This window comes from Amphiprion ocellaris, chromosome 1, assembly GCF_022539595.1.
Source record: "Amphiprion ocellaris isolate individual 3 ecotype Okinawa chromosome 1, ASM2253959v1, whole genome shotgun sequence".
Taxonomy (NCBI): domain Eukaryota; kingdom Metazoa; phylum Chordata; class Actinopteri; family Pomacentridae; genus Amphiprion; species Amphiprion ocellaris.
This window is the reverse complement of record NC_072766.1, coordinates 43,253,290-43,269,373: the sequence shown is the minus strand read 5'-3', so window position 1 is coordinate 43,269,373 and position 16,084 is coordinate 43,253,290. Positions and strand designations below refer to the sequence as shown.

The 16,084-nt window shown below is 42.4% G+C and overlaps 2 protein-coding genes across 2 annotated transcripts; one reads left to right on the top strand and one right to left on the bottom strand.

The window, feature by feature from the left end:
- Nucleotides 1–3,710: 3,710 nt before the first annotated feature.
- On the bottom strand, nucleotides 3,711–10,551 carry cebpg (CCAAT enhancer binding protein gamma). The gene is made up of 2 exons (XM_023289072.3): nucleotides 10,392–10,551; nucleotides 3,711–6,213 (listed from the first exon to the last, which is right to left on the bottom strand). Exons 1-2 carry the CDS (start codon nucleotides 10,533–10,535, stop codon nucleotides 5,629–5,631), a joined length of 729 nt encoding a protein of 242 aa, XP_023144840.1. The 5' UTR covers nucleotides 10,536–10,551; the 3' UTR covers nucleotides 3,711–5,628.
- On the top strand, nucleotides 10,534–14,779 carry LOC111581074 (uncharacterized). Its single transcript, XM_035956715.2, has 2 exons — nucleotides 10,534–10,652; nucleotides 13,867–14,779. The coding sequence occupies exons 1-2, from the start codon at nucleotides 10,534–10,536 to the stop codon at nucleotides 14,777–14,779; spliced, it is 1,032 nt and encodes a 343-aa protein (XP_035812608.2).
- Nucleotides 14,780–16,084: the final 1,305 nt, after the last annotated feature.

Here is a 16,084-nt window from a genome sequence, read left to right as displayed (position 1 = left end):
AAACAACAAAAAAATTGGATATTAACACAATAAAACAACAAAAACATGGATATTAACACAATAAAACAACAAAAACTTGGATATTAACAGACCAAAACAACACAATCATGGATATTAACACACCAAAACAACAAAAACATGGATATTAACACACCAAAACAACAAAAACTTGGATATTAACACACCAAAACAACAAAAACATGGATTTTAACACACCAAAACAACAAAAACTTGGATATTAACACACCAAAACAACAATAAAGCTGGATATGAACGCTGAAAATTGTCACCACATAGCTATAAATCACACTAGTTTATCTTCTGAACGCAGATTAGCATGATGGCTAACGGGCGGCTAATTAGCTTACTCGCGATTAGCAGTTAGAATGCTAATAGCATTAATTCGGTAGTTATATTTTCGTTGTGATCACCTGTCATCGTGAGGAAGGCAGTGCTAACATGTTATATGAGTTCTCACCGAGCAGGACGGCCACGCCAGCAGGTGAGCGGATGCTAACAGCTGTAGCGAAGAGACTAACTGCTCTGTTAAAACAGTGGAGCTTCATATGCCCCGCCTCTTCCTCCCAACAACCAATCGTATGCTTTGTAACAGCCGGAGCGGGAAACATCCAGCCAATCACGATGTAGCACTGGCTCCAGCAGTGTAGTGAGACTACATGGTAGGACTATAACAGGGAAAACACTCGTCTTTAAGTGTATTTTTAGGTAAAATCACTAAACTTTAAAAGTAGTTGAAATCAGATTTGACTCTTAATTTTCTACATGCAGTTTTTACATCCAGGTGACCAATAAATGACAGTCTCAGCTCTCTAATTATTAGTTTAAAAGGAGTCTGGTCTGTTAACTACTAGAACTGATGGCTGCCGAGGGGACAGAGTGTTATTTCAGCGGACCAACCTCAGAAAAATACTTCATTTACTGGTCCTGTTTAAGTTGTGCCTAAATTAGATGTACGATGTTTATCAGTATTAAAGATTATTTTACACCAAGAAAGTTGCAGTTTGTCTCCAAAACGTTGTAGTGTAAGACTGTAAAAATCAAAAACCTGGATATTAATGCACCAAAACAGCAAAAACCTGCGAATTAACACATCAGAATGTCAAACAATTGGATATTATTGCACCAAAACAGCAAAAACCTGAATATTAACAATAAAATGTCGAACACTTGGATATTAATGCACTTAAACAGCAAAAACCTGCAAATTAACACAACAAAATGTCAAACAATTGGATATTAATGCAACTAAACAGCAAAAATCTGAATATTAGCATGACAATATGACAAAAACTTGGATATTAATGCACCACAACAGCAAAAACCTTCAAATTAACAGAACAAAATGTCAAATACTTCAATATTCATGCTCCAAAACAACCAAAACATGAATATTAATGCATAAACAGCGACTTTTGGACTCAAACAATAACTAGATACTTTATTCATCCCCTTGGAGAAATTGAAATGATCTTAACAGACATTATATCTAGAACTGATGGCAGAATTCAAACAGGACTACTAAATGATTTGTCTCTGTTGACTCCTGGACAGATGTTTTGGTCCGGTGGTCCATCAGAAGGGCAGAACTAAATCAGAGAAGTGTTCAGTCACTGAATGTGTTAAATGTTGTGACCCTGCAGGTTTCAGTTCCAGATGAACTCTTGTCAGTTCAGTCTTCCGACCCAAACCATCCAGAACCTGACGATTTCTGTACGATGGAGGGAGGCGGGTCGTGGTACCGGCTGCCTCCCCTCTAAGGGCTGATAAACTGGGGGAGGACACACTTTTGGCTCACCCTGAACCGAAACATGATCTTGGTTCTGCTCATCCTGTGATAGTCACTAAAAACTGCAGCACCAGCAGTCGGTCCGGTCAGTAGCTGCAAGTACGAAGCAGCGACTCACCTGAAGGTTCTGTTCAGTGTTCATTAAGACAAACCAAAAAGACTGAGGAAAAAACTGTTTATTAAGGATAAATCCGGTTTATTTCAACAGGAATTATCCTTAAACCTGCTTCCTCAGAGCATTAATCTGCAGGTTTATGTGAGGTTCATCAGAATAATAAACAGCAACGCCCTCACAGGTGCAGCTGAAGGTGTTTCTGCTCTGATTCTACTCCGTTTGGGTACCAGGTGACGTCTCCAGGATCCGTCACCTAATCAGCCTTTTCAGTCTTTTCATCGTTGGATTCAACAGTTTCAACCACAGCGTGAACTCCCAGAGCACCAAAACAAATAGCACTTAGTGGGAAAGGTACCATTTTTGAGTCATTTTGGACAAGTTGAGTCAAGTTTCAGTGTTTAAGGTTCAGCTTCTACTTTACTGTCATTGCACCAAGCACCATGAAAGTCAGTCTGGTGGTTCATATTCCAGCTTGTTAGAGTTCAGAGTGCTGGTTCAGGCCCTACAGAGGCTTGGACAGACAGCTGACTGGTTTCCATCCTAGGATCCAGCAGCTCCAACATCAGGGCACCAAGATCACTGGGGTGTAAAATCCAACAGGATATAAGGTGACATGTTAACTCTGACTACTACTACATATAGTCATTTATGGAGAAGTTACAATTTATAGTCCTTTTGGACAAGTTGACTTTAGTGTCAGCTTCTCTGTTTCTGTTTTAGGATCCAACAGCTTCGACCAGGATGTTAACTCTGAGTTCACCAGAACAAATAGCACATACTGGAATAGTCATAGTTTTTGAGTGGTTGCAGACAACTCTTGGGTCTTTCTGGTCGACTGTTAAGTAGCACTTTGAGTTTGTGTTTCTATTGCAGTAAATAATCCAACAGCTTCAATGTGATGTTAAAGCAAAGTGACTTTTTTATCCTTTTGGCCAATTATTGAATCATTTTGGAGAATTTGAGTAATTTTCACAGGTTTCAGCCTTCATGTTTTGTTTATTGCTCTAAGGAACCCAACAGCATCAACACATCTAATACTAGACAATAGAGCAGTTACTCTTTTATAAACCTTTTGGACGTTTGAGTTTTTTTAGATATTTGTTCATCATGCTGGACAGGTTCTGAATCATTTTAATAAATTTGTGATTCTATGTGGACGATCTCGTGTCCTCTTGGTCAGGTTTCATCCTTTCTGTTTCTGTTGTGTTGTAGATTCCAACCTTAATTCCACATCCACCAGAACATCACAAACACTTAGGTACTCCTCTAGTGCTATGTAGGCCCTACTGGTAGAACGATCAGCATTGTTCTGTTATAAATAAATGGAAATATAAGCAGTTGATGGTGATGCTAAGAGGAGAAACTTGGAGCTTTCAGTCATTGTCCTTTCAGACAAACCAATCACAGCAGTGTTCTACAGGAACCTACCCTGGAGTAGGAACCTTGTTCTCCCTGAAAGAGGTTCGTACAGGGACGGTTCCTGGAGTCGGAACAAAGGTTCAGGCTTCTGTAAAACAATCTAAAGGTTCCTGCAGTGAAGAAACTGTTGTATCGATCAGTCAGCCATCTGTGAACACAAAGTCAAACAGAAAAACTTTTAAACTCAACCAGAAACTTGAACTTTCTTCAGAAATGGATGGATGGATGGATGCTTTATTAATCCTGAGTGAAACCAACTGATGTTTTCTTCTGAGGAACTGTTTGGTTTGAGCGTTAATGGAACAAACGTCCTGAATGATGGTCAGAATGAAGCAGAGATAGAAACATGAATCACAGTCAAACCTCAGATTAACTTTTATACTCAATTTTAATTTAGAATGCACATGAGCCCCGGTTCTGATATAAAAAAGCTGAGTGACACAGAAATGCTGCCCAGCAACATTCAGACCAAAGCAAACATCACGACAATCACATCCGGATCCACTGAAGACCAGAAGGTTGGGTTTCCTCTGAGTGCAGGAACGTTTCAGACCCTCATGCAAACCTCCCTAGAAACATGATAACATGCTGCAAGAAAAGTAGAAAACCAACGATAGAAAAGAGAAACAGATGCAGCCGACAGACGGACGGACGTTCCCACAACATCCGCTCTGGAACATCTCTGGAGCTGTAGCTGTTCATTAACCTGAAGCTATTCTGGTAACTGATTCGTCATTTTTTATTTTAAATAATATTCTCTGGTTTCTTTCCTCTGACAGTAAACTGAAGATCTTTGGACAAAACGAGATATTTGAGGAAACTCTGATCCACGTTTTGGACACAAACAGCTGATTGATTGATCCAGAAGATGATCAATGATGAGGAAGTGATCATCAGCTGCAGCTCGTTGGGTTTTATCTGGAGAACGTTTAAAACCTCAGTAACAAACATCCAGTTCTGACTGATGAATGGCAGGTTTGTTTTGATTTTTGGTTAAAAAAATCCTGAGAGAAGATTTGAAGGAACGCTGTGGGGACGTTGTGGGAACGTTGGGCTGCTGTAGCTCAGACTCAGTCGACACCTTTCCTGCAGGAGGTGAAGCTCCTGACAGACAAACACTGTGGAGAAATGCTCCACGCCCACACAAAGCTCCTGTAATTACAGAGTCTGACATGGAGGTGGGCGTGGCCTGCGGTGGGCGGGGTCGCCACGGATACCTGTCCCGATCTGCTCTGACCTCGTTAGCAGACGGCTAACGAGCCGGCCGGGTTAAAGTGGATTTAATTAAAGCTGCGGCATGCCAGCAGAGTCTGTGGTGTCTGGACCCGCCCACCGAACACAGACACACCTGTCTGGAGCCCTACAGGTGAGGCTGGGGGTTCAACCTGTGTAGCTTCCTGGGGCTTAAACCTGGAGCTGCCATCAGATCAGAGGCTGCAGGGAAACAGGATTTTCCTGCTTCAGAGTTAAATTTAACTTGAAACATTAAAGTGATTAAAGCAGCAGTGACTAGAATTCTGTTATTTTCTAAACATTGTTCTGCAGAATCTGAACTTTTAAGACAATTTTCTTTCTATTCCAACATTTTGTGTGAAACTTGGACCCTGCAGATGGTTCTGGAGGTAAATGTGGAATTATTTCAGTATTTTTCTCTGATTTCAGATGATTCCAGTACTTTTCTCTCTTCCAGCCTCTGATCCGACAGCAGATGAAGGTGTAACTCGACTCGGCAGGAAAGACTCGACTGTTCAAACATTAACGTGTGAAACTCAAACACTTTGTGAATAAAACACAGTAAAGGACGGTTCTGTCTCTAAGTGACTCGGATCTGTTGGTCTCTAACGTGTTGAAGACAGAACCCTCCTTTAGACATCAACATGTAGTGAAATACTTAAAAACTCTGGAACAGGAAATACACATCTTCGAAAAGGGAATCTGAACATTTACATGTCGGTCCTGCAGTAGCCGGTCGGGTCGAACCACAAACCGAGTCCAGATGTCCCAGACCCAGTCTGTCAGAGTCCAGGTGGTCCTGATCGATCGATCAGAGGATCAATAACTGCTGTCAGACCGACTGCTGCTCACTTAAAAAGTCTTCAGGTAACATTTGACTGAATCAATGTGAAAAAGTCACAGACTGAGTTTAGTAGCTGTTTCCTCCGCAGATAAAAGTTTTCCAGGAGGATTCTGGGAGGTTCTGGCAGGTTTTGGAGGCGGGGTTAAAGGTAACTGATGATTAATTAATGATCAATAAACCAATCAGAAGCACTGAAGACGAGGCTCCACCTCACTGCCCGTTGGTGGAGGAGCTGTTGGGGGCGGGGCTGGAGCCCTCGGCGCCGGCGGGCGGCTGCACGTTGTCAGCCAGGTTGTGAGCGTGCTCCAGGAACAGGTCTTTGAGCACGCTCAGCTCCTTGCTCAGCAGTTTGATCTTGGCCTCCAGCCGCTCGTTCTCCTCCTTCAGCTCGTTGACGCGCTGCTGCGTGTCCATGGCCTTCTGCTTGCTGCGCATGCGGCTCTTCTTCACCGCCAGGTTGTTGCGCTCGCGGCGCTGGCGGTACTCCTCGCTGTCTTTGTCTGCGGGGGGCTTCTTCATCTTGCTGGGGGGCAGGGCTTTTCCGCCTGCGGAGGACGGGTCGGCAGGGACGAGCTGAGGGACCTGCTGCAGCCCGGCGATGGCGGCCGGCAGGGACGAGGACGAGGAGGCGTGGGCCTGGCTCTGGATGACGCTCACGCCGTTGTGGTCAGCTGTTAGTTTCGGCTGGGACGGCCGGCTCATTTGGATGTGATGCCTGCAGGAAGCGATCTCTGACCGGAGTCTCCTCAGCTGTAGAGAATCCGAGACACCAAGTGGAGAAGAAACGCGGACGACCTGAAGGACACACACAGACATTCATGTTCACCTTTAGAACGCTGCAGCATCGACTCTATAACAGGTTCAACATCTGAAGAAATAAAACTGAAACATGGTGAAGATACAGAAGAACTTCATCAGATCAGAGATCATCTCAGGATCTGCTGAGAACATTCAGGAAAACCAGCCTCAACTGTTAAATATCAACATGAAGCAGCTCTAACTCTGAAAATCTGCATCCAACATCTAGACCTCTATGAACATCTAGACCTCTATGAACAACAACATCTAGACCTCTATGAACATCTAGACCTCTATGAACACCTAGACCTCTGTGAACACCTAGACCTCTATGAACACCTAGACCTCTGTGAACACCTAGACCTCTGTGAACACCTAGACCTCTGTGAACATCTAGACCTCTATGAACACCTAGACCTCTATGAACACCAACATCTAGACCTCTATGAACACCTAGACCTCTGTGAACACCTAGACCTCTGTGAACACCTAGACCTCTATGAACACCTAGACCTCTATGAACACCAACATCTAGACCTCTATGAACATCTAGACCTCTATGAACATCTAGACCTCTATGAACATCTAGACCTCTATGAACACCTAGACCTCTATGAACACCTAGACCTCTATGAACATCTAGACCTCTATGAACATCTAGACCTCTATGAACACCAACATCTAGACCTCTATGAACACCAACATCTAGACCTCTGTGAACATCTAGACCTCTATGAACATCTAGACCTCTATGAACACCAACATCTAGACCTCTATGAACACCAACATCTAGACCTCTGTGAACATCTAGACCTCTATGAACACCAACATCTAGACCTCTATGAACACCAGCATCTAGACCAGGTTCTGGTTCCTACCAATGGGTCCATGTCAACATTTAGTTCAGTTCTGGTGATTCTTTCTATTATTCAATCATCTTCATATTCCATTTAATTTTTCTGTTTAACAACTATTGATCGATTAATATTATTAATAATCGATTGATTAATCGCTGCAGCTATCTAACAAAGTCTAACGCTGTCCTCTTTCTGATCAATACTTCACATCACTTCCTTTCTGAATGTGACCAGTTCTCAGTCGTTTGATTGATCGACACCTAAAAACATCAATAATCAATAATCAGAAGCTGTTTCGTCGTCAACAGAACTGTATTCAGATTAACAGAAGAGTCTGTTAATCAGTTATTCTCTGTTCAGGCTGAAACTGAGTTATTTTTATTATTAATTACTAATAAATTAATAACATGAAGTCAAACATCTTAACAGTTTTACCTTTTTACTAAAAATTCACATCTGTGTTTTTGTTTTTAAAACCCATGATTAATCAATAAATGGATTATTCAGACTAGAACTGGATAAAACCAGAAATCTGATCTGGCGTCAGTTTCTCTAGACTTCCTGTTAACATCTGATCGACCTGACAATCAATAAACCCATCGATCAGCTGCTAACCGGTAGAGAACTACAGACACTGATGGTTTTCTGGACGTTTCATCAGTGGAGCAGCAATTCTGCATCACGTCGTCATCTGTTTAAACCTGATCAAACGTCCACAAGGTTCCTCATGGTCGGTTCTTCTGAACATTCTGAGAAAATCAGCTGATAGTTTCATCTGATCAGAGAACATCTGGAAAAAACTGAGCACAAACAGGACAAGATCTAGATCAGGGGTGTCCAACATGCGGCCCGTGGGCCAAAAGTGGTCCTCCAGAGGGTCCGATCCGGCCCTCCAGAGGGTCCGATCCGGTCCCCCAGAGGTCCAATCCAGTCCCCCAGAGGGTCAGATCTGGCCCTCAGAGTGTAAAAATTCCAGAGAAGACATTAACTGCAGATTGTAAATTAGTAAAACTATAAATTTAAAATCATTTCTAGACCATGATAAGTTGTTTGGATCAGAAAGTAAAATACTAGATTGCTCATTGTCTCATGATTTTGTTGCTTTGTTTCTGATGTTTTTTGTCTCATTTGAGTCATTTTTTGTCTTCTTTTGTTGCTTTGTAACTTGTTTTGTCTAATTTTTTGTCTGTTTTTTGTTTTGCTCCATGTCGTTTGCCTCATTTTTTGTCATTTACCTTCGCGTTTTTGTTTCATTTTTGTTGTCTCATTTTTGTAATATTTTGTCTCAAATTTTTGTCATTTTTGTCCATTTTATGTCTCGTTTTTGAAATATTTTCTCTTGCTTTTGTTGTTTTTTATCTTTTTTGTCTGACTTTTGTCTCATGTTTTTGTTTTGCTTTGTTTATTGTTTTCTCTGTTTTTTTGGTCTTGTTTGTGTTATTTGTGTAATTTTTTGTCTCATTTTTGTTTTGTTTCAGGTCATTTGTCTCATTTTTGTCATTTTGTGTCTCATTTTTGTCTTTTTTTGTGGTTCTGATCCTCCAGTAAATCCTCTCTGGTTCAGTTCCAGATGACTAAATGTTGTGTTCCTTTGTCGACACTCTGTGATCTGGAAGTTGTAATGTGGAAATGATAAACTGAGGCTTAATGTTGATGAAGCTGAATTTATTTTTCTTCATAAACTTCAGGTTGTTCATGATGTTTAGTGAAAATAGAATTATTTAACTGTGAACATCTATAACTAGAATCAGAAAAACAAGAAAAGCTGTGATTAGTTATTTACATAATGAGCCGATAGGAACTGGATGTTTTATTGCTGCACATGATATTCATATTTAATGAGCTACAAACTCATTTACATTTCACTGCTGTCGTTTATTCTTCCTTTTCTGGAGGTTTTAGGATTTCTCTGACGCATCGTTTCAGGATCTTCACATTATCACAACATTAAACTCAAATATCACAAATATCACAAATAAAAATCCACCACCATCTCTGAAGGGTTCTGGTTCCATCAGATCTGAGGTTCTCCACCTCCAGAACCAAGAAAACGTTCTGAGCTGCTTCTCTGGTGACCTCAATCCATCAGTCAGGATTCACCTGCTGCTCAAACATCCTCCTCCTCCTCCATTACCTCCTCAAACATCACCTCCTCTAACATCCTCCTCCTCCATCACCTCCTCTAACATCCTCATCCTCCATCACATCCTCAAACGTCCTCCTCCTCAAAAATCCTCAAACGTCCTCCTTCTCCTCCATCACCTCCTCCTCAAACATCCTCCTTCACCTCCTCAAACATCCTCAAACAGGAGGAAGTGATAAAGGAGGACAGAGAAGATAGTGGATGATTATGGAGGAGGAGGTGGTGATGGTCGAGGAAGGCTCCTCCACCATCACCACCTCCTCTATCTCCTCGTCCTTCACCTCCTCCTCAAACATCCTCAAACAAGAGGTAATAGAGGAGGATGGAGAAGCAGGTGGATGATGATGCAGGTGAAGCAGGAGGAGATATAGGAGGTGATGGAGGAGCCTTCCTCTACCACTTCCTCCTCAAACCTCCTCCATCATCATCCACCTTCTTCTCCTCCACCACAACCTCCTCTTGTTTGAGGATGTTTGAGGAGGAGGTGGTGATGGCTCCTCCACCATCACCACTTCCTATATCTCCTCCTGCTTCACCTCCTTCATCATCATCCTTCTCCTCCCCCTCCTCCAGCGGCCCTGCGGCTCTCTGATTGGCCAGATTATTCCCTCTACGGTTAATTAGCAGCTCGGCTGTGATTGGCCGAGGCGTTGCTATGCAGCCAGTCAGCTGTGCGCAGGGAAAAGCGCTCCGGGTGCAAACAGCGGAGATGTTGCCCGCTATTGCATCATCACGAGCGGCTCTTTGTGCCGTCGGAGGGGAACTCCGGAGTCACGCGGGGCTCAGCGCTAACCTGGGCGGCCAGGTGACCCCCAGAAACACCCGAAGCCCTCCGAACCGGAGGATTTAGACCGGAACCGGAGCTCCGACTCCGTGAAGTCTGAATTTAGAGCCACTTTGACAACTTTTAGCCCCGCAGAATCAGATCCCCGTCCTACTGACCGAACACCGAGTCCCCGTTAAAGCTTCACATGAGTCCCGGTCACACCTCAACACCACCGGAGACCCATTTCTACCGGAGACCCGTTTCTACCGGAGACTCGTTTCTACCGGAGGCACTTTCCCCGAACCGCCGTCGTTTACCGGGCAGGTAGCCAGCTAGCCGTTAGCTCCCGCTGCTAACCCGCCGTCAGCTCACTGCTGACGCCGATTTTAGACGCTGAAACTCGGCTTACCTTCAGTGGGCGGCGGGGGAAACGACCATCCGTCAAAGTGGAGAAAGTTCCCGCAGAAAGTTGGAGTTTATTCCGTGTGTCGGAGCTCGGAGTGTTTTTGTTTGGAACATGGAGAGCAGCGGATTGCGAAATCTCTTTTACCATGTACGGCAATGTCCGCGCTCAGCCAATCCTGGGCGAGGAGGCGGCAGCCAAAGTGGCGCTCAGCCAATCACAAAGGAGAGCCCGGCAGAGTGATGCAATGCCCCCTGTGATTGACGTGTCAGTGGGCCAATGGGACGCGGCTGTTTGCTGTGGGTTTGTTTATGTAATGTGAGGTTGGTCAGATGAGTTTAAACATGAATGACTTCATCCGAGGCACAAAACCACCAAAAAAAGAGACAAAACGACCAAATAAATACACAAAATTAATGGAAAAAATACCAAAAATGTCTCAAAATAGACACAAAACGACCAATAAATGAACAGTAACAGACAGAAAATCACCCGAAAACACATGCATGACTTCGCCTGAGACACAAAACCACAAAAAAAAGACAAAACCATCAAATAAATGCACAAAATTAATGGAAAAAATACCAAAAATGTCTCAAAATAGACACAAAATCACCAGAAAAAGACACAACGACCAAATACAGACATAAAATTTATGAAAAAATACCAAAAAATTACCCAAAATAGACACAAAACGACCAATAAATGACCGGTAACAGATGGAAATTCACCTGGAAGACCATTGCAAGACAAAAACACATGCATGACTTCATCTGGGTTTCAGTCAGAACTGAATAATGACAGTTTGTTTGTGTTAGCTGCTGCTTCCATCACTGATAGAATAATACCTGAGGCAGCCTGTCAGACGAGGAAGTCCCCTTAAATACCTAAAAACAGGTTTTAAACGGCCCAGCAGAGTTACATCACACTATCAGTCTCCACTAAAACACATCACAAACACTAAATATATCATTAATGTCTGGAGGGAATAATTAAACAAGCTGCAAATAAAGATTATTATTAATAATCTGTTGGTTATTTCTGACAGAATCTATCAGCTGCTTGGTCTAAAATGGTGAAAAATACGGATCAGTTTCGTCAAAGATCTTCAGCTTACTGTCCCAGAGGAAAGAAACCAGGAAATATTCACACTAAAGAAGCTGCAACTGAAGGATTTACACAGTTCTTACAATATTTTTATGATATTTATGATTTCCAGTAATGTTGCTACGAGGTTAAAAGTGAAACTAAGACGAAATTTTGACGTCAATGTTCAGAGGATGTCTGGGTGTTGTCAGGAATACAGATGATGTTCTACTAAAATAAAGTAAGAACATTCCCAAAGCAACGTTCAGAAAATGTTTTCCAGATGTTTTTGTTATTTTTAAAAGAACGTTCCTCTGATGTAATCTTTAACAACAGTGGAACATTCTGTCTGTGATGTTGTGAAGAATCTGTTTCACAGTGTTCCACAACGTTACACGATGACGAAGGTTCTCAATGCAACATTCAGAAAATGTTTTAGGAACAAAGAGACGCAAATAGAATAAAGTGGAGATGCATGACAACCACAGAAATACACAACAGGCCCACACAAAGACACAAAATGACCAGAATAGCACACAAAATGACTGCAAGGAGACATACAATGACCACAAAAATACATTAAACATGTACGAAAAAAGTCAAAATGATCCCAAAAAGAGACTAAATGACCAAAATAACACACAAAATGACTGCAGAGAGACATAAAATGACAACAAAAATATGCAAAATATGTACAAAAGAAGCAAAATTATCCCCAAAATACACTAAACATGCACAAAAACAGCAAAATGATCCCCAAAGTATACAAAAAATGCACAAAAGAAGCAAAATGACAACAAAAATATACTAAATGTTTACAAACAAGACAAAATGACCATAAAAATACACTAAGTGGCCATAAGGAGACATAAAATGAACAGAACAATACACAAAACATTTACAAAAAATGACCACAAATAGACACTAAGTGGCCACAAGGAGACACATAATGACCACACAAATACACATAACCATTTAACCCACAAAATCACCACAAAAAGGTTAAAAGAGACACAGAAAAGAGACAAAATCACCACAAAGAGACACAAAACAACTAAAAAGACAAAAAAATGATCACAAACACACAATGACAGAGGTGGGTAGAGTATCCAAAAATTGTACTCAAGTAAGAGTAATGTTACTTCAAAATAATCACTCAAGTAGAAGTAAAAAGTAGTCATCCAAAAAATTACTCAAGTAAAAATAAAAAAAAGTATTTGGTGAAAAGACTACTCAAGTACTGAGTAGCTGTTTGATTGTAATGTCTGATTTATTTTTTAGAAATGATGATCAGACAGACAAAAATGTAAAATAATGTGCAAATTCTGGTATTTCCAAATAATATAATAAAAAATAGCAAAAATAAATAACATCTTTACAAAATGACAAGTTAAGGCACAAGAAACACAAATTTCCAAATCTCAGTTTTTCACAACATCAAGCTTCTGAAACAAATACCTGTAGTAAGGTAACGTTTGTATGTTTGAACAGTGCAAACTACTTCCAGTGACTGGATCTACTGCATGCTGTATTAAACCCCGCCCCCACCGCTGTATCACGCTGGGCTACCAGCCTGACGTCACGCTTCACTTCGCTCGTGTAAACAGAAGACAAAAAACGGAGATATCCATGCTAATGCTATGCTAACGCTGTGCTAATGTTGTCGGACTCCGAAGCAAGATCAAACTTCTAGAAAATGCCCCCGTTTTTTTCATTTCCTGTCTGCTACGTGTGTAGAGTTTGTGCCGCCACAGTTCATATGAGGTCATGTGACCACAGGGCGACGTCTGGTGAAACGGAGTCACGTGATTGTTGTTGCTTCGTCTGATTGGTGAAACACAGTCATGTGATTATTGTTGCTTCGTCTGATTGGTGAAACACAGTCATGTGGTAGATCCACTGGGGGCATCTCTCTGGCAAAATAAAGCAGCTCTAATGTGGTAAATAAAGAAGTAACGAGTCGAGTGTAGCCCAGTGGAACGGAGTAAGAGCAGCGTTTCTGCTTCACAGGTCTACTCAAGTAAAAGTAAAAGTATGGCAGAGTAAAACTACTCTCAGAAGTACATTTTTTTCAAAAAATTACTCAAGTAAATGTAACGGAATAAATGTAACTCGTTACTACCCACCTCTGCGTAATGACCTCAAAATATTGAAAAAAAAAGACACAAAATGACCACAAAAGGACTGGAAAGACTCACAAAAATAGAAAAAAACGACACAAAGAGACACAAAAAGACCTTTGAAGCATGTCTCATGTGAACTCTTTGATTTATTTAATCTGATGTCATCCGTTCAACTCCAAACATTCACATTAGAAACTCACTGTAAGGGTTAACTGTACTACAGCTCCCAGTGTTCCCAGTGTTCCCAGTGCTCCCAGTGTTCCCGTTCCCAGTGTTCCCAGTGTTCCCATCATTCCCAATGTTCCCAGTGTTTCCAGTATTCCCAATGTTCCCAGTGTTCCCAGTGCTCCCGTTCCCAGTGCTCCCAGTGTTCCCGTTCCCAGTGTTTCCAGTATTCCCAATGTTCCCAGTGTTCTCAGTGCTCTCAGTGTTCCCGTTCCCAGTGTTTCCAGTATTCCCAATGTTCCCAGTGTTCCCATCATTCCCAATGTTCCCAATGTTTCCAGCATTCCCAATGTTCCCAGTGGTTCCAGTGCTTCCAGTGTTCCCAGTGCTCCAAGTGTTCCCAATGTTCCCAGTGCTCCCAGTGGTCCCATCATTCCCAATGTTCCCAGGATTCCCAATGTTCCCAGTGTTTCCAGTGTTCCCAATGTTCCCAGTGTTTCCAATGTCCCCAGTATCCCCAATGTTCCCAGTGCTCCCAGTATTCCCAGTGTTCCCAATATTCTCAATGTTCCCAGTGTTTCCAGTGTCCCCAGTGCTCCCATCATTCCCAGTGTTCCCAGTGCTCCCATCATTCTCAGTGCTCCCAGTGCTCCCAGAGCTCCCATCATTCCCAGTGTCCCCAGTGCTCCCATCATTCCCAGTGCTCCCATCATTCTCAGTGTTCCCAGAACTCCCATCATTCCCAGTGTTCCCAGTGTCCCCAATGCTCCCATCATTCCCAGTGTTCCCAGTGCTCCCATCATTCCCAGTGTTCCCAGTGCTCCCATCATTCCCAGTGCTCCCAGAGCTCCCATCATTCCCAGTGTCCCCAGTGCTCCCATCATTCCCAGTGTTCCCAGTGCTCCCATCATTCTCAGTGTTCCCAGTGCTCCCATCATTCCCAGTGTTCCCAGTGCTCCCATCATTGCCAGTATTCCCAGTGTTCCCAACAGTGTGACTCCTGTTATTTTACTCCAGTGAACAGATGAATGTTTCTTCATCTCTGATCCTGATTTTGATTCATCGCTTCAATAAAAACAGACAGAATGTTTGAAATATGAAGGCTAAATGTGAGCTGATGCTGTAGAACCAACAAAGGAGTAAAGTTCCTCCTCTAAGGAGCAAAGTTCCTCCTCTGAGGAGCAAAGATTCTCCTCTGTGGAGCTCCGCCAGCTTCTGTTCATCTGTTTTTATCCTCTTATTAAAAGGCCACTTCTTCTTCTTCTTCTTCTTCTTCTTTAGTCTCTGAGTTTGTTCTCCACACTGGGATGTCTGAGGTCACCCTGATGATGTCACAGTGATGTCATTACAATAAACTTTAGCAGATCAGAGGTCAAAGGTCAACATGAAGAACACGACCTCCAGATCAGATGTTTTATTTCCTAGAAGCTAAAATCAAAATTTACACTCTAGTTTCACCACCGTCAGAGTTTAGAGGCGACTTTCTCTGAGTTTTCTCAAGTTGTTTCCTCAGAATCTCCTCAGGTTTCCTCCAGGACCATGAGAATCTCCTCAGGTTTCCTCCAGGACCATCAGAATCTCCTCAGGTTTCCTCTAGGACCATCAGAATCTCCTCAGGTTTCCTCCAAGACCATCAGAATCTCCTCAGGTTTCCTCCAGGACCATCATAATCTCATCAGGTTTCCTCCAGGACCATCATAATCTCATCAGGTTTCCTCCAGGACCATCAGAATCTCCTCAGGTTTCCTCCAGGACCATCAGAATCTCCTCAGATATCACTGTAACATTCTGAGACACAAAACAATTAAAACTATACACAAGATGACCAATACATTTATGATGGCCTCAGAACCTGCTGCATCTCCTCCTGACACCTGAAACCCTCAAGGACCTGAAAAATAACTTTATTGTTTATTTAACATGTCTGACCTCTGATGGACCAGAGAACATCTTCAAGAACCTCCTAAGGACCAGTGGACCAGAACACTAGAACCTCCAAGGACCAGAAGACTAGAACCTCCTACAGGTCCTTAACATGAATCTTTAAACCTGTAAAATATCTGAACCTCCTTAGAGACTTGAAAAGCTTCTTGAAGGACCCTTGGAAACCTCTAGAGACTACTGAATTCTTCATGGACACAGAACCCTCTTTAGGACCTCCTTATTGCTCCCCAGACCCTTTTCATGGACCCCAAGAACCTCTTCAATGATGCAAAGGACCACCCTAAAGACCAGTAGATGTTATTCAAAGAGCTTTAACATTTCTTAAGGACTAAAAGAACACTTTGAAGGACCTGGACCTGGTCCAATGACTCCTTGAACCTC

Excerpts from the sequence above, each read along its gene's own strand:
- LOC111581074 (XM_035956715.2), top strand. The coding sequence starts at position 10,534 with ATGTACGGCAATGTCCGCGCTCAGCCAATCCTGGGCGAGGAGGCGGCA. Across the intron at positions 10,653-13,866 it reads ATGCCCCCTGTGATTGACGT|TGTTCCCAGTGTTCCCATCA; the intron begins GTCAGTGGGCCA and ends TCCCGTTCCCAG.
- cebpg (XM_023289072.3), bottom strand. The coding sequence starts at position 10,535 with ATGGTAAAAGAGATTTCGCAATCCGCTGCTCTCCATGTTCCAAACAAA. Across the intron at positions 6,214-10,391 it reads TCCCCCGCCGCCCACTGAAG|GTCGTCCGCGTTTCTTCTCC; the intron begins GTAAGCCGAGTT and ends TGTGTCCTTCAG.